At 38.5% G+C, this 26,270-nt stretch overlaps 1 protein-coding gene and 1 non-coding gene across 2 annotated transcripts; both read left to right on the top strand.

The window, feature by feature from the left end:
* The first annotated feature begins 14,313 nt into the window (after positions 1 to 14,313).
* LOC121773087 lies at positions 14,314 to 14,397 on the top strand. Its single transcript, XR_006044660.1, has one exon. It is a non-coding gene; the product is annotated as a small nucleolar RNA SNORD96 family (small nucleolar RNA).
* A 6,121-nt stretch (positions 14,398 to 20,518) lies between these two features.
* On the top strand, positions 20,519 to 23,045 carry LOC121769798 (protein NRT1/ PTR FAMILY 5.8-like). The gene is made up of 4 exons (XM_042166557.1): positions 20,519 to 20,681; positions 20,755 to 20,972; positions 21,216 to 21,736; positions 22,097 to 23,045. The coding sequence occupies exons 1-4, from the start codon at positions 20,612 to 20,614 to the stop codon at positions 22,896 to 22,898; spliced, it is 1,611 nt and encodes a 536-aa protein (XP_042022491.1). The 5' UTR covers positions 20,519 to 20,611; the 3' UTR covers positions 22,899 to 23,045.
* Positions 23,046 to 26,270: the final 3,225 nt, after the last annotated feature.

Genomic DNA, 26,270 nt, shown 5'->3' with positions numbered 1-26,270 from the left:
GTGTGATAAGAGAGAAGGCCCGAATAAGAGGATTGGATTTAGACTATGTTTATCAGCAACCCTCCAACCCAACCCAACCATCCACTTTTTCAATATTTAATTCATTTCTATCTTCTCCATATCATCTTCCACATCATTAATATTCATCCAACCCAACCACACACATTTTCATGGTTTATCAATGACAACCCAACCACACTATTATATATTTATTTTTATATTATTTTTTAATACTATTATTATTACATGAAATACTTATTATCGGAAATTTGGAGAATCGGAGAATATATTATTCTCATCATCCTCCATAGCTAGCAACAAGAGAAACTAAAAAATATGAAATTCTATTAAACAATAAGGATTATAGGAGGAGAAAAGATGATATTTTTTTTGTGTAAAACTATAGCAAATGTGGTCTCTATTTATAGAGGAAGAAAAATTATGAATTTTGGTATAATTTTTATAATTTTTTAATATAATATATTAAAGATATATAAATTATTAAAAATAATAATATCAGCCAATGAAATTGTGCCATTTGGCACAATCTCATTGGCCAAGTGGTGAAAGGGGTGGAGAGACCGTTCGGTCTGTTTGAGGAGTGAAGGCCACCTAAGTCAAGGAGAGAGAGAGACCCATGCATTCATTTTTTTTTTTTTTTAAATTAGTGTAATGATGTGGCGGTCGACCTCGTCGACCGATAAACATGGTCTTAGGTAACCGGTTTCTTGAAAAGGCCCGGCCCGGTCGACGGAGAGCGTAACGCTGGGTCAAGAAAACAAAATTAAATTGGAAAATGACAAAATTGAATGTCAATAAATGATTTTTTCTTCGTCAATAAATAATCATGGGTCTTCTATTCTGGTACAGTACTAGTCGTAACTGGTCTACTTTTCCTAACTAAATTATTAAAGATCTTTGAATATTTTGAATTGAGAATTTTGAGTTTTTACTTTTATGGTTCTCATATTTTGAAAAAAAAATCAAATGCAATACTAAGTGCATTAAATGGCCCAATAAGTAACAAGTTGTAACGGCCCAATAAGTAAACAAGTTGTAACGGCCCAATAAGAAATAAATTTGTTTTATTAAGTGATAATCATACATTATGTTTTTTTTTGCTTTATATGAATTTCATAACAACAAAACTCTTTGCCGTGCAAACTTTACATATCTTTATATTTTTATTTAAACTTTGAGCAAATTATCAATAAAAAAGAACTAGCATAAAGTTTTGTTAATCTGGTTCGTTCCGTAACTTGAAAAAGAGCCAAAAATATCATAAAATTGGGATGTGTTTGCTTGTATTTTTCAATTAAACAATAGTAATATCATTTTCTGAATGAACAGAAAATATTGTTTAATCATCTATAATAATCTCAATTTTATTTTTTTTATTTGATATAATTTCACTAGAAAGTTCATTATTAGATAATTGAAAAAAAATCTAATTTCATAAACTATGCATATAGTAGCTCCATGCTTTTGGTTACAAAATAATTAAATTAATTACACGATGTATGGAACTGAAAGATCTATAATGTGCAGGATAATATATTATAAAGTTCCGAATCTTGTTCGTAATAATGTCTTCATTTGCATTTGCATGATTACATTATCTAGATTACATATTGCAACATACCAAAGTAAAGTTTAAATTAATTAAAAACGATATCAATGACAAAGTATTAATTTAGGTCATCCACCTCCATGTCTCAATACCGTCTCTTAACCGTCTTATCTCTTAACTATTCATGGCCACACTACACTTTTTACCATATCTCTTAACTAAGAGACACCACATGCATCCCTCCATCTCTTAACCATCTCATCCCTTAACTATTCATTCAATTTTATTTTTTAATTTTATTTCCAACAAATTCAATTAATATTTCATTGAAATATTAAATTAATACTAATAATTCATAAAATCATTAAAAACCACGAAAATTACAACATCCGAAAATACGAAAAATACATAATTGAAATCCTAATATTACAATTTATTGAAAACCGCTTCTAGCTATTCTTCCATCATTCGACGCATTTGCTCAAATGGATCCATGAATGAATTAAATTTGGGAGAAGAATACTGTTTTGAGATGATAATTTGTTGGAATGATTTGATGTTTATAGAAGTGGCTGATGGCTTAAAAAAATAGAAAAAAAAATAAAATATTGGAAAAAAGGCTATAAACGACTAGTATTTTTGGGGAAAAAATTTATTATTTTTTTTATTTTCTATTTTTTTAGAATTTAAAAAAACTAAAAAAACATTTTTCAACGGATATAAACGACACCCACTCGTGGGCGTCACGGCCGCACGGGAGCTCGTCACGTGGCCAACGCGCATGGCGAGCCAGCTCGCCAACCGTCTCTTGACGGAGGGACACGGGACGAGACGGAGCACCCACATCGTCGTCTCGATGCCGTCTCATCTCGCCGAGACGAGACCGAGTCCGCATCGAGACGGCGATGCGGATGCTCTTAATTCATGCATCATCTTCATAGTCCGTAAACAATATTTTTTTAATCAATAATGGAGCAATCAAAAGAGTGATTTCCTTGTCACCAATCCACTAACAAAAGGAAAAAAGAAAGAAAACATCATAAATCAGAAGAATACTCAAAAAAGAAAAACAATGTTGTACAATAAACTAGTGCACTACTTAATTTATTTTCATTTGATTGACCAATTGCCACAATTAATGCGGTCAACTTTTAAAAATAATTTCTCACAAGTTTTTTTTTATTGTATGGCAACAAAGCTAATGCACCCAATAAACACATGTGTCTCTTAAAGTTTAATTTATCAAACTTTGGGTTGTGAAATAATACATGGCCTTGGGAAGGAACGAGTCTGTATAACCAACCTCCTCCAAGCACGGTTCCAGGCGACGCCATGAACAGGCTACCTCTCCCAGCGCCTGGGTCTAGACCAGTGACTCAAGAACCCCCAGGGGAAATTAATCCCCAAGATGCGCCATCAGGGGTCAAACACGTGACCTCCAGGATGACGCGGTATCCGTATCCTTACCCCTCAACCACTTGAGCTAAGGGGCTTGGATGTCTCAACTATACTTGTTATGCGTTCATTGTTTCTTGATAAATTTTTGTATTAAAGCATTCCCTTAAATAATATTATTATGGAGCAAAAAATTGCATATAAAGTGTATGTTTTTAAAGAACATCAATTTGAAGAGGGATTATTTTGGTGAGATTAAATATTTAAGGGTCGAGGCCACGTGGCGGGTGAATCAAGAATCAGAGCAGAATATGTTGGATTCGAAAAAATCAGAATCTGAATTTAGTGATGTCCTACTAAGACAATAGATTGGTAGTGTGGAATATAGTGAAGCAATATAATGTTTTCCATGTATTAACTTTTATGTGAGTGGTTTCTAATTAAGTGGTAGTGCCACATATTGGATTGTCTCCGGTCTTTGACTTCGCCTTTTGCTTCGGTGTTGTTGCCTGTTGCTTCAGACTTCTTCCGATGGTACATGTGTTCAGCCGATTTTGCATCCTCTTTCTTAATATTATGCCTTTTACACAACTCCCAATTTATATCCAAATTATTACTTTAACTTAAAAAAAAAGAGAAATAAAAAAACAACATATATATATATATGGGGAGTGTTATTCTCCTATTTATTCCTTAGATCCTTTATTCTTCTTAATATTGACCGTTAGATCTCATTCATCAACGGTCCAGATGATCTGCATTATTACACCATAATTGTGCATTATTAGTCGGTGTGCATTATTCAACTGAAAATCTGCATTATTAAATGACACATGACACCAGTCTAACCGTCGGATGACAAAATCGTGGGGTTGAGATTAAAAAGAACAAAAAACAAAAGATAAAAAAGGAAATGAATACATCCCTCTTTTTTATATATATATATATATATATATATATATATATATATATATATATATATATAGGGTCATGATCTATGGCAAACACCTCTTAACCATATAACTAGAGAACAAATAATAGCCACAAGATCAAAAAAATCAAGGGCTAGTATTAATTTTTGAATTTAATGAGATATTAGTTCCCTCAATCACAAATTTACTCCACAATAATAAGGCGGGGGTATAATGGTCATTGCACATCCAAAATTAGATTACATCATTGGCATTAGAAAAAAAAACCGCTTTCTTCTCTTCTCCTCCTCTTCCTTCTTCTGCAAAATAGTTCTCAGCTCTCCTACCGCCGATTCGTCCGATTGAAGAGGAATTCGATTGGAAATTATCAATATTTTCGCGATTCAGGAGAAGCTGTACCAGGAGATCGTCGGCGTGGCGGAGGGCGATGTGGTGGAGGAGGAGGATCTGCAGAAGCTGCCGTATCTGAAGGCAGTGGTGCTGGAGGCGCTGCGGCGGCATCCAACGGGGCACTTTGTGTTGGCGCACAAGGTGAAGGAGGAGGTGGATCTGGACGGTTACCGAATCCCTAAGGACGCGTACGTGAATTTCATGGTGGCGGACATGAATTGGAGTTCAGGCCGGAGAGGTTCGTGGAGGCGTGCACGGGGGAAGGGTTTGACGTGACCGGAGAGTTTTCCCGGGATTTTCAGTGGCGTTGTTGCATTTGGAGTACTTGGTTGCATGAGGTGGATCTCACTGAGAAGCACGACTTTACTATCGTATTAATCATCACATGAAACGATTGGAGCAATTCAGTCATAAACAGGGATTATTGATGTAAATACCACTGAATAGATTTTATAATAATTAATAATCATCAAAGGAAATCAGACACATCACACTTGTTCAGAAAAAACTTCACTCTTGTTCAGAAAACACTTCACTCTTGTTCACAAAACACTTCACTCTTGTTCTCAAAACACTCCACTCTTGTTCAGAAAACGCATCATTCTTGTTTATAAAAGGCATCACTCTTGTTCACAAAAGACTACACTCTTGTTCAGGAAAAACTTCACTATTCTTCAGAAAACACATCACTCTTGTTCACAAAAACACATCACTCTTGTTCACAAAAACACTTCACTCTTGTTCAGAAAACACATCACTATTATTCTGATTTCAGTTCACTCTTGTTCACAAAAACACATCACTCTTGTTCACAAAAACACATCACTCTTGTTCACAAAAACACTTCACTCTTGTTCAGAAAACACATCACTATTATTCTGATTTCAGTTCACTCTTGTTCACAAAAACACATCACTCTTGTTCACAAAAACACTTCACTCTTGTTCAGAAAACACTTCACTCTTATTCAGAAAACACATCACTATTATTCTGATTTCAGTTCACTCTTGTTCACAAAAACACATCACTCTTGTTCACAAAAACACATCACTCTTGTTCACAAAAACACTTCACTCTTGTTCAGAAAACACTTCACTCTTGTTCAGAAAACACATCACTATTATTCTGATTTCAGTTCACTCTTGTTCACAATACACATCACTCTTGTTCACAAAATACTTCACTCTTATTCACAAAACACTTCACTCTTATTTTCTGGACAAGAGTGATGTGTTTTGTAAACAAGAGTGAAGTAAAATCGTAATAAGAGTGATGTGTTTTGTAAACAAGAGTGAAGTAAAATCGTAACAAAAGTGATGTGTTTTGTAAACAAGAGTGAAATAAGATCATGCTTAGAGTGATGTGTTTTATAAACAAGAGTGAAGTAAAATCATAATAAGAGTGATGTGTTTTATAAACAAGAGTGAAGTAAAGAGCAGTATTGATATGTTGAGCAACAAATGATGAACTCACTGTGACATTTCATCAAACACATACTATGCTCATATTAATATACATCTATTCTTCTTTATCTTCCAATGAATCTAACAAAAAGATTTATAGAAAAAAAAACAATAACAAAATTCACTTATATTTACAAAGTCTTATTCTCTAATTGATTCTCATTTCCTCAACTTCAGTGGCAGCAACACACTGCTACCTCGGAAGCTAATTCATCAAAAATGACACCCTTTCCTCCTCGTCACCGCCGCTATCCTCCTCTCTTCCACCATCAGCACTACCCCCGCCTTCAACATCACCATCCTCCTCGAGCGGTTCCCCGGGTTTGAGCAATTCAACCAGCTGCTCTCCAGCACCCATCTCGCCAAGCAAGTGAACAGCCGCCGCACCATCCAGTCCTCGGCCTCCCCAATGACCGCATCGGAACCCGATTTGTAATCAGAATTGAATTCAGAATTGAATTCAATCGCGAATTCAATCGCGAATGAATGAATGAATCGCGAATTCAATCAGATTTGGAAGGGAAGAATCGCAGAATTTGGAAGGAAAGAAAGGATCGCAGATTTGGAATGAATGTGAATATGTGATCGCGTAAGATCGCATGTTTAAATTCATATTGTAATTTCCTAAAATACCCTCAGCATATTTTATATTATTAAAATAAATAATATTTGTTCCATTAAGATGTGTGGCTGAGATTTGTTCTCTAGTTATACACTTAAGATTAGTTATATCTTGATCACTACCCTATATATATATATATAGGGTAGTGATCAAGATATAACTAATCTTAAGTGTATAACTAGAGAACAAATCTCAGCCACACATCTTAATGGAACAAATATTATTTATTTTAATAATATAAAATAGGCCAAGGGTATTTTCGAAAATTACACTTCATTCAAATCGTGATTTTGTTACTGAAACAACAATTGATGGCGTTCTCGATGACACTGAGTGACAAGCTCAAAGTCTTCAAATCCAACAATTTCGATCCTCAATCCTACTTCCACAGCCTCGGCGCGCGATTCAACCTTTCCTTCTCTCTTCTGCAAAATTCGCGCGATTCAACCTTCTCGTCGTCGGAGGCAGCGGCGGAGCTGTGATGAAATTGATTTGGATTTTGAGTTGCCTGTGATGAAATCTCTGCTGCCGGAAATTGATTTGTGATGGTTGGGCGAATTTTTGATGGTAGTAAATGCAGGTAATGAATGTAGATTACGACACAAGGAATTACGTGGTTCGATTTACTGAGGTAAATCTACGTCCACGGGAAGAAAGGAGGGCAAGATTGTATTGCTTGATCTGGTTTTCCAGCTTACAAATACAGACTTGCTATATGATATTTGATGTCTCGGGAGCTCTTTTCTCCCTTTTTCCTCTTCCTAGTCTATCTGATCTAAGTTCTATTTATACATTGAACTAAGATCGTGGCTTGCATCACCACTGACTAGGTCGTGGCTTACATCATCACTAATTAGGTCGTGGCTTACATCATCACTAATTAGATCGTGGATGTCGTGGAGGTCATGAGATCCTGCATGGGTCCACCACTAAATAGATCGTGTAGTGGAGGTCGTGGAGATTCTGCATGAGTCCACTATCTCCCAGTTCGGTCGAATAATGAGACCGAACTGCTGAACTATTGCCGAGCAGCTTTTGCCAATCTGAGAGTAGAGCTTGATTGGTCGGCTTTTACCGAGCTGTAGGCTGGGGCCGAACTCTTTGGTAATGCCGAACTGATACTCTTCCTTGGGGACCGAACTGCTGAGCTATTGCCGAGCAGCTTTTGCCAATCTGAGAGTAGAGCTTGATTGGTCGGCTTTTACCGAGCTGTAGGCTGGGGCCGAACTCTTTGGTAATGCCGAACTGATACTCTTCCTTGGGATTTGGGCTGATGGGCCGTCACTGCTATTGGGCTTGTTTAGTACGTACCCCATCACTACCCCCCCGAAAAGCGAAGTGAATCACTTCGGTGAAGCGAGTCACTTCGGCATTCTGGATAAAGGTACGGGGAAGGCTGACGTCAGGGGACGTGCCTTGCGCGTGACTGCATTAAATGCGACAGTAAAATCCGGCCGTTGAATCCTGAAAAGGTGGGATTCGAAACGGTGCGATGATTTTGAAATCTTCTCCGAATCTGATAAATACGTCCTTTCTTCATCATTTGAACACTTTTGCTATTGCTTCTTCTGCATTCTCTCTCTTTCGCGTAAAAATTTCCTTCCGCTTTCAAGAATTTCTTCAGAATTTCTTCAGACTTTCAAAGAGTAAGAACTATGTCTTCTTCTTCTTCTTCTGAGGTAGGCAGCGGTAGGAAAGGGGGTAAGGGGTCTTCTAGCCGGAAAGAATCCGGGGAGAAGACCGTAGAGTATTTTCACAGCATCTTGAGTAAGGATACTGTGATATCTTTACACGAAAAATATTTTTTTCCTGGGGGGAAGGTTGCGATTCCCGACGACCTTCATAGGGCTGACTCGCCGCCGGAGGGTTACGCCACCGTTTATGAAGCCGGCTTGGAATGCGGGCTTCGTTTCCCTCTTCCCCCTGCCTTTGTAGAGCTGCTAGATTTTTTTCAACTCCCTTTAGGTCAGGTGACTCCGAACTCTCTTGGAGGCACTTATCGGCCTTTGCTGCCGAACTGCGTAGGTTAGATAAGGATCTGTCTCTGAGGGCAATCCTTAATTTCTTCCAGTTTAAGAGAAAAAAATCTTGGTTTTACTTGATCCCTTTACAGCCTTTTAGGGCCTTCTGCAAAACCAAGTGGCCAAAGTGGCAACATCGCTTCTTTTTTTATAATAGGACAGCGGCTCCGGGCTTTCCCTGGAGAGGGCCGAAGTCCGTGATTCCTCATCCTCGGTTAGAACCGTTGGACGAGCTCGAGGGCGAGCTCAATAAGATTCCTATGATTAGGAAGCAGTACCTGGAGTCTGAGCTCGTCAAGGGCGACTTCGTGTTCGACTCCTCGTCTTCGGACGAAGAGACCGAGGGTGAGGACTTCTTTTTTGTGCCTTACTGCTTTTGTGGCGAAAACTAACCTTGCTTTCTTGCTTTTTGGCAGTGAACATGCTAAATAAGATTAGCCGCAAATCCTCCGAGCTTAAGGAGCCGGAGAAACAGAAGGCTACTAGCTCGGCACCTGATGCCGAGAAGAATCCGAAGAGGCAGAAGACCTCTTCTTCGGATCCAAAAGAGCCGGAGTCCACTTCGGCAAAGAGGAAGGGGAAGACCCAGAAGCCCCCAAGAGCGCCGGAGAGAGACATCGTCTTGGCGCCCCCTTCGGAGCATGTCTGTGAGCCTTTTGCATGGCCAACGGACTTTGCCGAGGTGAATTCTCTTCTTGATTTTCTGGCCTTGCTTTTTTCCTGTATTTTTTGTGGCCCCTCGGTTGACTTTTTCCTTTTTCCATTTTCAGAGGAACGATATGCTCTCCAAGCTCGTCGCCGTTGAACTCTCCAAAGCGTCCAACGATTATGCTGAGATGCAAAGGAAGTTGGCGGCTGCTCGTCACCAGGCCGAACAGGCTAAGGCAGACTTTGAGAAGGCCAGAGCTGCTAGGATCTCGGCCCAGGATGAAGCCCAGTTTGCCAAAAACCAGCTCGTCATCCAGCGAGAGCAGACGAAACGGAGGGATGCTGCCGCCGTGGTTGCCCAAGGGGAGGTTCTCCGTGCTTTCGCGGAGAAACTCTTTCTGAGCAATCAATTTTCGGCCTTTGTCGGTGATCTGCTGAAACTGATGACCGATAATGCCGAGCAGGGGCCCGAAGTCGTCCTGCCGCTGTACGGCCGAGAGATAGCAGCTCGTCTCCAGAGTCTGCCGCTCCTTGAGGAGCTTGCTTCGTCCTCGGTCCTGCTTTCTGCTGACCGAGTTCGTAGTTGCCGAGCTGACCGGGACGAGAATATGGAGGCTATCTTTGCCTCCTTAGGGCCAGTTTCACCCGCTCCAATTTTCCACGGAGAGGGTGAGACCGAGCAGCTTGATCAGCAGACCGGAGGCAGGCAGGCCGAGCAAGAGGTGCTGCTGATCGGTGATGGGGGCACCGAGCAGGCTGGGGGGAGCATGGAGGCCGAGGCTGAAGCTGAGGCAGACAAGGAGAAGGAAGCTGAACCTCACCGAGGAGCCGGAGACGAAGTTGGCGGAGTATGATTTCGTCTCCCTTCTCTTAGTTTAGTTTCTTCCTTCTTGTAAAATGGCCTTGAAGCCCTCCTTGTGTAAAAAAATTTTTCTTATGAATGAAAAAATTCTTCTTTCTGCACTTGTGTCTTCGTATAGCTTTTCGTACTCTCTTTTACTCCTGTTGTGGTTTACTACCTGCTCAGTAAACTGAAATGCCGAACTGACATAGCTGCTTTGTATTCTTAACTCTTAAGGAGCTGGAGGTACTTCACTGGAAGCGGCTGTACTCTTCCGCTTTAGACGAAGCTGAGAAAAAAGCCATGGCTGACCAGATGAAGAATGACGAACTCTTGGCTTGTTTAGTGAAGCTGGAGGCCGACAATAAGGACTTAGAGTCCGAAAAGAAAGATCTGGAGGCCGAGCTGAACACTGCCGTCGCTGAGAGGACTGCGTATGAGGATTTCATCTGCAGGCGCGGGGGAATGACCATCTCTGAAGTTCAGGAACGAGTTGACGAACTGTGGGAGGAATATCACGTACTCCGGAGGAACAATGCGCTGGAGAGCTCGGCTTGCCAACAAGTCGTGAAATCATTGCGGCGCTGGGCTTCTCGGTACGACATCATTCTTTCCCGGCGTCCCTCAATCGAGAGATTCCTTAGGCATTTCCCGCCAACAGATGGTCGCACTCCAGCTCAAACCCCTGATTCACTTGCTCAAAACCCCACTCCAAGTCAGCAACGAACTCAGGAACAGCCGGAAACGTCAAGACGAGAACGGACTCAGGAGCAACCGGAAACGTCAAGACAAGGACGGACTGAAGTTCGTAGAGGAGCTGTGATTATGAGTGAGCAAGATCAACAAATGCTTCGTGAAGAGACTCTTCGCCGCCGAGGTGCTAGAGCTTCCCGGGCTTAGGGAAGAGGCGGTAGGTCGATTAGAGCATCTCGTCGACCTGTTTATTCTTCAGCTGCCCGGAATGACCGAACTCGGCTTCACGAGGATTTTGTGAATAGATGGCTCAACTTTAGCAACCAGGGACAGTAGAATAGTCCTTTGTAATGGCGTAACGCCTTCTTGTAGGGCAGCAGAATTATATGCCGAACAAGATTTAATAAATGAAATTTTCATTTCGCTTCTATCACTGCGTATTTACAGCTCGGCGAAAAAATTTCATCGTGCTCGTCCTCGGTCTTATGAAGTAAACTTCTTTGACCGGACTCGTCCTCGGTCTTATGAAGTAAGCTTCTTTGACCGGACTTGGTCCTCGGTCTTATGAAATAAACTTCTTTGACCGGACTCGTCTTTGGTCTTATGAAGTAAACTTCTTTGACCGGACTCGTCTTTGGTCTTATGAAGTAAATTTCTTTGACCGGACTAAGCTTGTGTCCTAATTTGGCGAGTTTTATCGCTCGGATCGGACTTTCCCTTGTCCTAATTTGGGGATCGGACTTTCCCTTGTCCTAATTCGGCGAGTTTTATCGCGTGGATCGGACTTTCCCTTGTCCTAATTCGGCGAGTTTTATCGCGTGGATCGGACTTTCCCTTTGTTGCAGTTCGTTTCAGACGGACTGCTTGTTTCTTAAGCTGAATTGTGGTCTTGTATCCTCCTTAGAAGCTTGGACTCACAATCGTTGGCTTATATATGTTCTAAAAAGGGGATCAGCCTTCGAAGAACAAGATACCTCAGTAACATTTGTAAGAGACGACACGCACATAGACAGACAAAACGCACATAGACAAACAAAACGCACAAGAAACAAAGCAAGCATATACCCCTAGGACCGAACTAGACACAAGACTGACTGACCGGACTGTCTCTTACAAATGGAACTTCTTGAGGTTGGAAATGTACCATGTTCGGGGTGCTTGTTCTCCTGACATGTGAGTCAATTTGTAAGACCCTTTGCCGAGGACTTCTGACACCCGATATGGACCTTCCCATGTGGGTTCGAGTTTGCCCAGCTTTTCTGCTCGGCTTACTTCGTTGTTTCTCAAGACGAGATCTCCCACTTGAAATTGCAGCTTTTTCACCTTTTGGTTATAATACCGGGCTACTTGCTCCTTGTACTTGGCTGCTTTTATGCAGGCCAAATCTCTTCTTTCTTCGGCCAGATCTAGTTCGGCTCTCAGTCCGTCATCATTCATTTCTGAGGAGAAATTTAGAGTTCAGGGACTGGGTACGCCGATCTCAACCGGAATCACGGCTTCAGTGCCGTACACCATTGAGTTCGGCTCCGGTGTGACTTCGGTCATTTCGCCTGCCTCTGACTCCGGCTGCTGTGATTGCTATGCTTGATGGTGCCGATCTGATTGCTCGGCACTTTTAAGCGCAATCTGTAAACACTCGCTCTTTTTTGATCACCTCGGATGACCGCTATCCCTCCTTTAGTGGGGAAGGAGTTCGGCGAGGAAGTCCCTGATCGCCAAAAGGAGTTCGGCGAGGATGTCCCTGATCGCCAAAAGGAGTTCGGCGAGGATGTCCCTGATCGCTATGATCGGGCTTCCTCCCGTCTCCTCGGGATGAGCTGTCTAAAGACCGTTTGCGACGGTCTGCCTCATCGGCACGGGAGAACTGGTCCGCAATGTCCCACATCTCTTGAGCTGTTTGCGGACTGCATTCCACGAGCTTTCTGTAGAGAGCTCCGGGCAGGATTCCATTTTGGAATGCCGAAATGACAAGTAGATCATTGAGATCATCTACTTGTAGGCATTCCTTGTGGAACCTCGTCATAAAGTCGCTGATCTTTTCGTCACGACCTTGACGTATAGAAAGCAGCTGAGCCGAAGTGATTCGGGCTTCCGCTTTCTGAAAGAACCTCCTGTGGAAAGCATCCATTAGATCTCGGTAAGATCTAATGCTGCCTTTGGGGAGGCTATCGAACCACCTTCTTGCGTTCCCGATAAGCAGCTCGGGAAACAGCTTGCACATATGGACCTCATTGAGACCCTGGTTCGCCATGTTATACTGATAGCGTCCCAGGAAGTCATGAGGATTCACTAACCCGTCATAAGTCATTGACGGAGTTCGGTAGTTCTGTGGCAAGGGAGTTCGGGTGATATCGTCCGAGAACGGAGTCTTCAATGCTCCGTACATGGCGAACCCGACATCTCTTCGGTATGGAGGAGATGGAGTTCTCCTGTGATTCCGGTACCGAGGAGGAACAGGAACATGTCGGGGTTGAGGATTCTTCTTCCTGGAAGACACAGCACTACTGCGGTAGTGACTTTCATGTCTGGATGAGGAGGGAGAATCCACCGTTTTCGTCTCCGGCTTTTGGCTCTTTTGCAGGAAAATTAAGAACTCTTCCTGCTTCTCGGCCAAAAACAATTTGACAGCCTCGTTCAAATCGGGCTGCTGGGAAGACTCGGTGCGATGAGTCTTTGAGCGGCTTGTTCCTTCTCCGTGAGAACTGGAAGTAGATTTCTCCCGAGGCTGTTTTCCAGACCTGCGGGTTGGACTAGCTTCCTCAGGGTTATCACGAACGGTATTATGGGTGTTATGTGATCTGGTATGCATTTTTTTTTTTTTTGGGTGGAAAAAGGGTCAAAAATTCGCTTTATCACAAATTTGGTTCTCTGTTTCCCACAGACGGCGCCAGTGATGGTTGGGCGAATTTTTGATGGTAGTAAATGCAGGTAATGAATGTAGATTACGACACAAGGAATTACGTGGTTCGATTTACTGAGGTAAATCTACGTCCACGGGAAGAAAGGAGGGCAAGATTGTATTGCTTGATCTGGTTTTCCAGCTTACAAATACAGACTTGCTATATGATATTTGATGTCTCGGGAGCTCTTTTCTCCCTTTTTCCTCTTCCTAGTCTATCTGATCTAAGTTCTATTTATACATTGAACTAAGATCGTGGCTTGCATCACCACTGACTAGGTCGTGGCTTACATCATCACTAATTAGGTCGTGGCTTACATCATCACTAATTAGATCGTGGATGTCGTGGAGGTCATGAGATCCTGCATGGGTCCACCACTAAATAGATCGTGTAGTGGAGGTCGTGGAGATTCTGCATGAGTCCACTATCTCCCAGTTCGGTCGAATAATGAGACCGAACTGCTGAACTATTGCCGAGCAGCTTTTGCCAATCTGAGAGTAGAGCTTGATTGGTCGGCTTTTACCGAGCTGTAGGCTGGGGCCGAACTCTTTGGTAATGCCGAACTGATACTCTTCCTTGGGGACCGAACTGCTGAGCTATTGCCGAGCAACTTTTGCCAATCTGAGAGTAGAGCTTGATTGGTCGGCTTTTACCGAGCTGTAGGTTGGGGCCGAACTCTTTGGTAATGCCGAACTGATACTCTTCCTTGGGCTTTGGGCTGATGGGCCGTCACTGCTATTGGGCTTGTTTAGTACGTACCCCATCAATTTGGATTTTGAGTTGTCTGTGATGAAATATCTGCTGCCGGAGCTGTGATGAAATAGATTTGGATTTTGAGTTGCCTGTGATGAAATCTCTTATCAAATTACACCATCTTTCGGGACTGAGTTTCCCGTGATGATATTCTGCAATTCTAAGGCATTTTGAAAGCATATTTCGTTTATAAAATTAATGATTTGTCATTTGTGGTGCTTATTGACGGTCCATTGGTGTTTAGTTCGATTAACAGTACTTAACATTATCATAAGCTATAGAAAATCAGCGTGCCATAAAAATAATACGTGCTCATTGGTAAAAAATAAAATAAATCACTCTTAGCATGATTTTACTTCACTCTTGTTTATAAAACACATCACTCTTAGCATGATTTTACTTCACTCTTGTTTACAAAACACATCGCTCTTATTATAATTTTACTTCACTGGTATTCACAAAACACATCACTCTTATTATGATTTTACTTCACTCTTGTTTACAAAACACATCACTCTTATTCTGATTTTACTTCACTCTTGTTTACAAAACACATCACTTTTATTATGATTTTACTTCACTCTTGTTCACAAAACACATCACTCTTGTTCTGATTTCACTTCACTCTTGTTCACAAAACACATCACTCTTGTTCTGATTTCACTTCACTCTTGTTCTTATTTTACTTCACTCTTGTTCACAAAACACATCACTCTTGTTCTGATTTTACTTCACTCTTGTTTACGAAACGCTTCACTCTTGTTTACAAAATACATCACTCTTATTGTGATTTTACTTCACTCTTGTTCACAAAACACATCACTCTTGTTCTGATTTTACTTCACTCTTGTTCACATAACACATCACTCTTATTATGATTTTACTTCACTCTTGTTCACAAAACACATCACTCTTATTATGATTTTACTTCACTCTTGTTCACAAAACACATCACTCTTATTATGATTTTACTTCACTCTTGTTCACAAAACACATCACTCTTGTTCTGATTTCACTTCACTCTTGTTCACAAAACACATCACTCTTGTTCTGATTTCACTTCACTCTTGTTCACAAAACACATCACTCTTATTCTGATTTTACTTCACTCTTATTCTGATTTTACTTCACTCTTGTTCACAAAACACATCACTCTTGTTCTGATTTCACTTCACTCTTGTTCACAAAACACATCACTCTTACTCTGATTTTACTTCACTCTTGTTCACAAAACACATCACTCTTATTCTGATTTTACTTCACTCTTGTTCACAAAACACAGCACTCTTATTCTGATTTTACTTCACTCTTGTTCACAAAACACATTACTCTTACTCTGATTTTACTTCACTCTTGTTCACAAAAGACATCACTCTTATTTTGATTTTACTGTTCACAAAAGAGTGAAGTAAAATCACATCCACAAGTACCCTTCCTTATTCATTATGCAAATTACTTGCTTTTTACAGAGAGGATGAGCAACCAAAGATTTGAGCCTCAAAACATTATACAAGCAATATAAGCACTGCCAAACTTCACATTTTATCAATTCATCAACACAACTTAGCCACGTATGAGATAATCCCCTTCTTTCTGAAGCATTTACAGTACAGTACAACATCCTCGGTGGCCTTCTTCCTGATGGCGGTGGCGGAGAGGTCCTGGTGGCAGTACTCGGGGACGCAGTCGGGGAAGTTGAGGCGGGCGGTGGGGCCGCGGAGGAGGAGAAGGCAGTGTCGTATGCGCGGGCGGTGGCGACGTGGGAGGAGTAGGAGCCCGGCCAGATTCTGGAGCGCTTGTTGGGCTCCCTGATCTCCGCCACCCATATCCCCCACTTGCGCATCTGAATCCCGCGGTATGGCTTCTTCTCCGCCGCCTGCTTCCGCTTGCTCAGATTCTCGGAGCTCAACAAAGAATTCGTTCTCAAACGAATTGAATTTGTGAATTTGCCAATGACATTATTTTGGCTGCAATGACAATTATACCCCCGCCTTGTTATTGTAGAGTAAATTTGTGATTGAGGGAATTAATTTCTCCTTAAATTAGAAAATTACATGTATTAATACTAGCCCTTGATTTTCTTGATCTTGTGGCTATGATTTGTTCTCTAGTTATATGGTTAAGAGGTGCTTGCCATAGATCATGACCCTATATATATATAACCTTGATTTGCATGTAATTTGTTATTTTGATTGTCTCGGAGTATAAAAAGCTTATATTATTAAAGTTTCTTATATATACACGTCCAATCACGTCATTACTTAATTAGCAGGAATCATGGCCTACTTCGACTACTATAGGAAGGAATTGATAATACTACAAATATTCTTTTCTTTGAGCCGAACTATAATGCCTATCAAGATAGTAATATTTTTGGAATAAGAAGAAGACACCACAATGTTCGTTTAAGATTTTTTAAACCTACTTTATGAATTTACATTTTTAATTATCCTTTTAAAATACTCCCCCGTTCCTTATTATGGGTCTAAGTTTTTCATTTTGGTCCGTCCCTTATTAGTTGTTATATTTCATTTTTATTATTTTCAATAGTGAACCTCACATTCTACTAACTTATTATTGCTCTTATTTTATAACACTAGTGCATAAAGGTATGATCCATATATCACTAATTTTTTCAATCTGTTTCCTTTATGTTTTTTTAATCTATGTTGGATCAAAATGGAACATGTATTTATGAAGTAATATTATTCTTAAGGTTTAGTTTATGTAATATACAATTATATAGTATTATTAATAAAATTAGACTATTTTTAAATAGCAATAAATCTACTGTACAAAAACCTTTTTTGTTTGAGAAAAAATCTATTTATTTATGCATTTAATTAAATATATGGGCGCATATATAGTACATAGAACGTGCATAATATTGTGATCATATATTAATGATTTGTATATAATTTTTTTACTTTGTCAGAACTAATTAATGCATACTTTAATTCAAATTTGGAAAAACAATATAGAGACAATTAAAATATAAAAAAAATTGAAAATGAAGCTGAAGTAATCAAGTCTTTTTAACTTGTCCTCTAACTATATTTATTATTTTAATATATAATTAATACATCAAATTACTAATACTATAAATTCTTTTGGTTGTACAAAATTTGGTTGTTTAATAAATAAATAGTAGTAGTATGATGACATGCATACTCATAATTAATGTGTGGTTACGTTAAAACAAGTAAACTTGTCCCTACTTTATGATTCAGTAGACTAGAGTCTAGAGTGACAATACATAAAGTTCATTTTCCAAACTAAAACTTAATTAATCTAAATAAGAAAACACCAAAATCTGTTAATAAGTTTTTAACTGATTGTTTTGTGTGTAGATATCTCGTTATTGAGGCAAAACAATTGATGCTACCATAATTGGACACAGTATATGCATCAAGGGGCCAAAGCTCCTATTAAATCTATTTTTCCAAAATTTTAATAAATTTATATAAATTATTATGTTAAAGTCTGTATCAATAATTTAAGTCACTTAAAAAATGGAGTATATTACTATCAAATAAATTTTACTACAAGATATAGCCCTACCAAATTTTTTTTTTCTGTGTTCGTCTCTAGCTCGTTGTTCTTCTCTACCTAAAAAATAAACATTATCAAACTAAATTTCACGAAAATCGGCCTGTTTCACAAATTAACTTAGGGCTTTTTATTTTAATTTCTTCCTCAATTCTGATTCCATAACACAATATATCCAACGGAATAATGGGAATTAAGTGGTAGTCCACGTAATATGATAACCATATAAATTTTAATTTTATAGTCCACGTAATATGATGACCATGTGTATTTTAATGTTATAAATTTGGTAAATAAATGTGGTTTAAATGTGACTATAGTTTGCATGCACGCAATCAGCGTGAGCAGCCACATGTTAGAATCCACATCATTTTATTACTGAAATCTGTTATTTTATTTCCTTTTTCCACTCAGAGGATTATGCGGTATTAATCCACTTTCCCAAGAATAAATTATTTAAGATTTTTGCCGATTTTTGCTTTTAAAACGTACAATGACGCAACTTTTCTTTTTTAGGAAAGGAGTTCATAAGTTCGATTCATCACGATTTTGTTACTACTTAAACAAGCAATTTTAGCACTATGTCGACATCTTCACTACATCTTTTCACTTCATGGTACGTACATACATACACAAACATGGAAAAGTTCAAATGACTCTACATATATATATATATATATATATAGGGGATCGTTATTCTCCTTTTCACATCTTAGATCCCTTTTCCTTCTTAATATTACGCGTTAGATCTAAGGCATCAACGGATCAGATTGATTCTATAAAACTGGTTCCGTGTTGCATTATAGAAGGTGGTTGTATGCATTACAGGGTTATTATTGACATTTACCGAAAAAGTAACTGCCACATTTTGGTATCTGCGAATAATGCACCACATGGTCACGAGTAATGCATATAATTGACTATATAATGCACAATATGTGAACTGCAATGCATACGAATAAGATGTATCATGTTATGATGTTTGGACACACGTTTCTTGTTTCCCCTAAGGGTTTAATAAGCTTAGGGGCTAGGGTATAGTACGTAGACACGTATGTAATCGTCACATGGTAACGAGTAATGGATATAATTGACTATATAATGCACAATTTGTGAACTGCAATGCATACGAACAAGATGTGATGTGTTATGATGTTTGACACACGTTTCTTGTTTCCCCTAAGGGTTTAATAAGCTTAGGGGCTAGGGTATAGTACGTACGCATTAATAACAAATTATAAAACGATACGATTAATTCACCAAATTGTCACGAGGATGTTATTAACTATATAATGCACAATATGTGAACTGCAATGCATACGAATAAGATGTACCATGTTATGATGTTTGACACACGTTTCTTGTTTCCCCTAAGGGTTTAATAAGCTTAGGGGCTAGGGTATAGCTCCGAAACCCAGTTCTCGAACGGTTTCCTTCTGCCGTGGAGTTAAGCTTTTTAAACAATTAAGGAACTCGGATGGGGTCCGTCGACAATAGAGATGGTCGACTTTCTCCCCCCTCGGTTTCCTCTGCTCTGCCTCTTCATGAGCGGTACTCGTCTCGGCCCTTTGCTCAGCCAATCTCTCCCGAAATTTGTGCGCAATCGCAATTGGAATAACATCATCGACCGCTTCGTCAATGTCCTATCTAGGCTGCTTCGCTGCTGTCCAACATACGACGTCAGAACATGATTATAATCGAATGTATCAATATTGTATCGCATTTATATTAGATAATGCATAATACTTGATAAATAATGTACACAAGCAATCAAATAATGCAAAACGGAATATTTACATTCACCCATTTACTACCTCTCTATTAAACCAGCAAGCCACCACTTACAATAATTAAAAAATGCACGCCACTACTCTAGGAATTATAAATGCAAATGCAATAGATTGCTCACCTGCAGCCTGGGTTGGTTGGCTTTTTAAAGGTCAGCCTCTCTTCGTCATACTGGATCTGTGAGACGAACCAAAAATCAAAACCCGATAACATTTCCTCTACATAATCGCCCAATACGCAATTGTAAACTAGTAAATAACTACAAATTCAATAATAGACAGAACCCTAACAAAAATGAACTCGATTTTATGATTAAAGAAAATATCGAACAAAACGAGTTTGAAGACCGTGATTTTTTTGGGAGAAATTATTGAATCTACGAGTAGGTGATGTGTAGGCGGTGAAAATCGGCGATTAACAGTGGGTATTACCAAATAATTAACCATTTAAACTATACCTGCCGTCGCCTTCAACTGGATGGTCGCGCGCGAAGGGAGTGAGGTTTCGACTGTGAAAAGCGCTGGAGGTTGATTTAGGGTGAAAATCGACGGTGTTGTTGGTTTCTGGTGGCTTGTAGTTGCGGCTGGGGTTTGGAAATTGGGGTAAATTAGGGGAGACGAATTTCAGTCGTGGATTGAGGGGTGAGACGGTTGGAGGGAGAGAGAGAGATGTAGTAGATGGAAGGTCTATTGAAAATTCCGCTTAATTCGCGCTCCTTCCGTTTTGAAACGTATATGATTCAATGTTGTTTTACAATTATACTCATATAATGTACATATTATGCCTAATAATGCAACACGGATTCATTTATCAAAGTTTCATTTAGTCCGTCCATCCACATAATCTAATGATTGATTTTAAGTAGAAACTTAACACTAAGGGAGCAATAGGACCTTAATGCTCCCCTATATAATATAACACACGTATCAAAAGAGAGAGAGCTCATAGTTGGGTGTTAGAATCTTGTGTGTCATTCACCTTGTCTCCATCCCCTCTTCTCCCTCTTGTTCCTATCATCTTCATGTTTGTTTCGTTTCTCTCTCATCATGCCTGAACCTCACACATCAATGGGCGGCGGCGGAGGCGGACTCAATAAGCCTTGTATTCTTCTCATCAGTAAGCGCGCAGACACACACACCCCTCTCTCCCCCTCGTGGAAAACTAATCATTTAAATTTGGAATGTTGCAGTTATATCTGGTGTGGAGAGATTCGCATTCAAAGGGGTGGCCTCGAATCTGGTCACGTATCTCACCGATGTAATTGAGATGAAGAATTCTTCCGCAGCCAAATTCGTCAACAGCTGGGTCGGATTCACCTCCATGCTCCCCTTGATCGTGTCCATGCTTGCCGATTCCTATTGCGATAAATACTCCACCATTCTCGCCTCCTCCCTCCTCTACGCCGCCGTGGGTTCCATTCTTCGCCTTTTTTTCCACATTTCATGTTTACTTAGTGGAGATTACACATGCATTCCATGATGGATTATGGATCCCTAGTCACCCTTCCACTTTATTCTGTGTGATTTCACTGTGTCTCAGTAAATTACATTCTCAATATTTAATTGAATTATTCAGGCTTAATTCAATGGGGATAATATCAAATTCAATGTGCAGTCGACAATCCTAACACGCTGTTTGTGTAATATGCAGGGGCTATTAGCTTTGACATCAACAGCAGTGACATGGCCTTGGGCACATTCAAACAAGGTGCATTCAGTCTCATCTCTGTGCTTGTCTCTGTATCTCATCTCTGTGGGGCAGGGAGGCTACAACCCTTCACTGCAGGCGTTCGGGGCCGAGCAGCTGGAGGCGACGTACGAGGCTCTTCCTGTTACGGGCGCGGAAGAGGGGAAGGGGTCGGACGGGAAGAGCTGGTTCTTCCAGTGGTGGTACTTTGGGGTCTGCTGTGGCAGCCTGTTGGGTGTCTCGGTGATGTCGTACATTCAGGACACGTACGGGTGGGGGTTGGGGTTCGCCATCCCAGCGCTGTCGATGATCGTGTCCATTGTCATGTTTCTGTGTGGCGCCCGGTTTTATGTGCAGAAGCAGAGCAGGATTGGGGATGTGAGCGTGTTTGAGGTGGCTGTCCGGGCTGTTAAAGCAGGCCTGTCGAAGCTGATCTGTGGCGGGAGTGGCTCGTTGAGGAATGAGTATGAGGTGGCTGAGCTTGAGTGAGTATTGTTTGAACATTTGAAGCAGTTTGTTTTTGTCACATGTTCTTGAATTTGTGTTGTATACTTAAGTTGGAGAATAATCATGTTTGAGCATTTGATGCATAGTTATGTTGGCAAATTCTTGAAATTATGCTAGTATAGTTTAGTGGGAATGAATCTTGTTTGAATGTTTGATGCACATCTCTGTCACAGATTCTTGACTTTATGATACATAATTGAGTTGGAGTTGCTTAAATTGGAATGATGCACAATTTTGTCACCAAATTCATAAAGATGATATATAATGATTGATGTTTGAACATTTTGATGCACATTTGTGACAAATTCTTGATAATGAATGTTGGATTGTGGATGTAGGCTTGAGGAGAAAGCAGGGCTGTGCAGCCAAGATCAAGAAACGGGGAGCACGCGACAACAGGCAACCGACGAGCCTCTGCAGGCTCTGGAGGCTGCAAAGGTCGTCCTGCGCCTGCTTCCAGTGTGGACAATGCTACTGATGTTCGCGGTGATCTTCCAACAACCCGCAACATTCTTCACCAAGCAAGGCATGACCATGAGGAGGAACATAGGAAAAAGCTTCAAGATCCCTCCAGCCGCGCTACAAAGCTCGATCACCATCTCCATCATCATCCTCATGCCATGGTACAACAAGCTCTTCATCCCGTTGGTCCAGAGCCTGAGGCGCAGCAAGAAGGGAATCTCCGTGATGGAGAGGATGGGGATCGGGATGTTCCTGTCCGTGGTGGCGATGGTGATAGCAGCCCTGACAGAGAGGTGGCGGCTGCACATATGCAAAGACTCGTGCGAGGAGGTGGCGTTGAGTATATTCTGGCTGCTTCCGCAATACATTCTTCTAGGAATATCGGATATATTCACGGTGGTGGGAATGCAGGAGTATTTTTACTCAGAGGTGCCTACGAGTATGAGGACGATGGGGATAGCGTTGTACACGAGCGTGTTCGGGGTGGGGAGCTTTGTGAGTGCGATTTTAATATCGGTGATCGAGCGGGTGACGAGTGGCGGGGGAGGGCGGGGGAGTTGGTTTTCTGATGATATGGCTCAAGCTAGGCTTGATAAGTACTATTGGTTTTTGGCTTTTTGGAGTGCTTTTAGTTTGCTAGCTTTTCTTGTGTTTTGTAAGTTTTTTAAGAGGTGGTAGTAGGATTCAAGGACTTGGATTTGACAATGATTTCAGCTTAGAAATAAATGTTACATTGTAAATGACCCTTACCTACTTGATTTGATTCAAATGATTGCTTCTAGGTTTAGTGGAGTACATAATATGGGAAGGACTAAATTTAAAATTTATTCAACGAAATTTTAAATATGGTTTAGACTTAAGACTAAGTGAGTATTGGTTCAGCAGCACCCCTTGTAACGAATAATACACCCCTAATATGTCATGGATGATCCAATCTTACCGAATGAAAATGAAAAAAAAAAGAAGATCAATTTGCCATTTTTGGTATTAAAAGTTGTGAAATTTTATGCTTAGCAGTTTATATTGTGAATTAAACCCGCCCTGAAAGTAAAAGAAATTTTAGATAGATAAAAATTGCTTTATTATTCATGACAAAAAATTACTCCTTTTTAGGAGTAAAAATTTGATGGACTAGGCATGATGATATGGTAAGTCATACTAATAAGTAATTGACAAAATGACATTATAAAGAATCTTATTTTCAAATTATATACTTAAATATGGAAACTATCCAAAAATTTGGATCTCCTATACATAATTATAAACTTGTAATGTATTATATTCCTATAATTTATCTAAAGTGTATTTGTAATCATCTTTTCTACTTAATGGCATTGCTTATATATATTTTTCTTATTATATACAAATATGCTGAAAATGAGATATAATAAATATGATCTTAACTCAAATTTGTCACCTTCATTTTCATTATATAGATTTTATGTATACGAAAAATCATTGAACATAATAATGACTTAATTTGCAAGCATATTTTATTATGAATTAATTATAGGAATAATTTTATAGTTTGTCACCTTCATTTTCATTATATAGATTTTATGTATACGGAAAAATCATCAAACATAACAATGACTTAAATTTGTTAGCATATTTTATTATGAATTAATTATAAGATTAATTTTATAGTTTATCTCTTATTTCATTTTATTATTGCACATCATTAACTACATGAATTATTATATGTTATATTCAAAAATAAAGTAGCTGCTATGTGTAATATAAATAAAAGTTCATATATTATATAGTTAGGAAGTCTAAAACATACTATATTTTGAAAGTATTTATTTCATTCCATAAAAATGAGAATTTCTCATTAGGTAATATGGTGTGGACCTTCCATTTGACAATTAATTATTAGTATCACATAGCACATCATCATGCCAACTTGGTATACCTAGTTCACTAAATTTTTACTCTTTTTTTGGGTAATTTACTCCTTTTTAGGGTGAGATAATAGTCTTTTGTTATATTGGAAATACCAAATGCTATTATTGGTGACTTTCTATTAATAGCATAGAAGCGCAGGTTTTAAACTCTATCCTTTGACACATCCAGTTGAAAACATAAAAACAAATATATTACCCATTACATTATTTTTCAACACAAATACACTACATGCACTTTCATTTATGTTCAAGAAGACATTTTATTAATTTGGATTTGATATATATTCTACTTATATGCATTATACTAGCTAGTACTTTTTCTGCCTTGGACGGTAGTGTATAGTCTCAACTTTACGACGGTGAAGTGTGTTTTAATTGTTATACGGAGTATAGTATTTATTATCTTAAAAACAATATTCATATATATTCAAATTGTAAACTTAGATTCTTTTAATTTTATTTTTGTTAGATTCGTATTGTACTACACCAAGAAGTTAAGGAATCTTAGTGTAAATGAAAGTTAAATTTTATAAATGAAACCTCAAGAATCTAATTAGTATAAAAATAACCCATGTAAAGTGATAATATTAAGTATATACTCAAAATGTAGTTTATACACGTCCAAATACAATTTTTTTTATAAAAAATAAAGTCGATTAGATAAAATGATACCAAAAAGCCGTAAGTCGTATATGTAAGCCCATGCTGGATGGGCCCATATTTTGCCAATAATACTGCTATTGGGCCTTCAGTGTCGGGAGTTTTCTAATATTATGATTTATGTGAAGTTACATAATACTCCGTCCATTTTAGAATATTTATTAAAGGAGCCGTGATTTCGGAAATCACTATTTAAATGCATAACTAGAGAATAAGAATTTTGTTCATTATAAGAGCGATTTAGTATATAATAAGAGTAATTTAATTTACTACACGAAGGAGTGAACTAAAACGCCATTATAGTGAACTAAATCATTCACGGAGTAAATATTTCACCATAATAATGTTTTGATTCACTTTTTGTTTTTAAATTCATATTGTGAACTAAAACGCCCATATAGTGAACTAGATCATTTTGATCTAATGACTGAATTTTATTCTCTAATTATACATATAACATTAGTTATATTTTGATCATCTCTCTTTATTAATGGGTGGCATCTCATACTACTTGATTAAAAATTTGTTACCAAGGTCACAAAAATATGCATCAAAAGCAAATGTAAATACTCCCTAAAAATTTAAACATAAAAGAATGTAATTTGTTATGGTTTATTGGGCTGGTCTTAAATGAGCAGAAGCCCATGAAACGAAAATCAATACTTAATCGTCATAATTAGTACTCCATAAATAGCCAATTACGACATACAGTGGTACAGATACACACTGAATAAATTAGCACTCACTCAAGTTTTTGTTTACTTTATTAGCAATTATATGTGACCACCCCAATTAATTATAATAATTAGACTTAAAGATCGGCCAACATAAAAACATTGAATACAACTTTGACAAACGTATTAATATACAGAGACACGTTATAGTATTTAATTTTATCATTTTTATGTCATTTATAAATAAGATACTATAAATAATACTATAGTATGAAAATCGAAGCTCCATTTATTATACTTCTTATTAAGTTATAGAGAAAATAGATAAATCAATTTTTGAATATAATGTAATTTTTATAATTAGTAATAATAATACTCTAATCTTTTAAGTATTAAAATTAGACTAAATAAATAAAATAAAAATCTACCACTAATGTTAAAATAGAGAATTGCATTAACAGATGTGATCTTAATAATTACTAAGTGCTACTCCTATTTAACAATAGAGCAATGATAAACAACCAAATTTTGTATAACCCAAAAAAGATTATAATAGTAATTTTGATGTATTAATTATATATTAAAATAATAAATATAGTAAGTTGACAAGTTAAAAAGACTTTATTAATTTTCGGCCTCATTTTCAATTTTTTATTTTCATATTTGAGCTGTCTCTCTATAACTTTTTAAATTTGAATTAAAGTATACATTAATTACATTTTATAGTTCCAAAAAAGTAAAAAAATTATGCATAAATCATTAATAAACTAGTTTTTTTTCTCAAATAAATTAGTTTTTGCGGTACAAAA

This window comes from Salvia splendens, chromosome 16 (genome assembly GCF_004379255.2).
Source record: "Salvia splendens isolate huo1 chromosome 16, SspV2, whole genome shotgun sequence".
Lineage (NCBI taxonomy): Eukaryota > Viridiplantae > Streptophyta > Magnoliopsida > Lamiales > Lamiaceae > Salvia > Salvia splendens.
The sequence above is the reverse complement of the archived record's forward strand: the minus strand, read 5'-3'. Positions and strand labels throughout refer to the sequence as shown.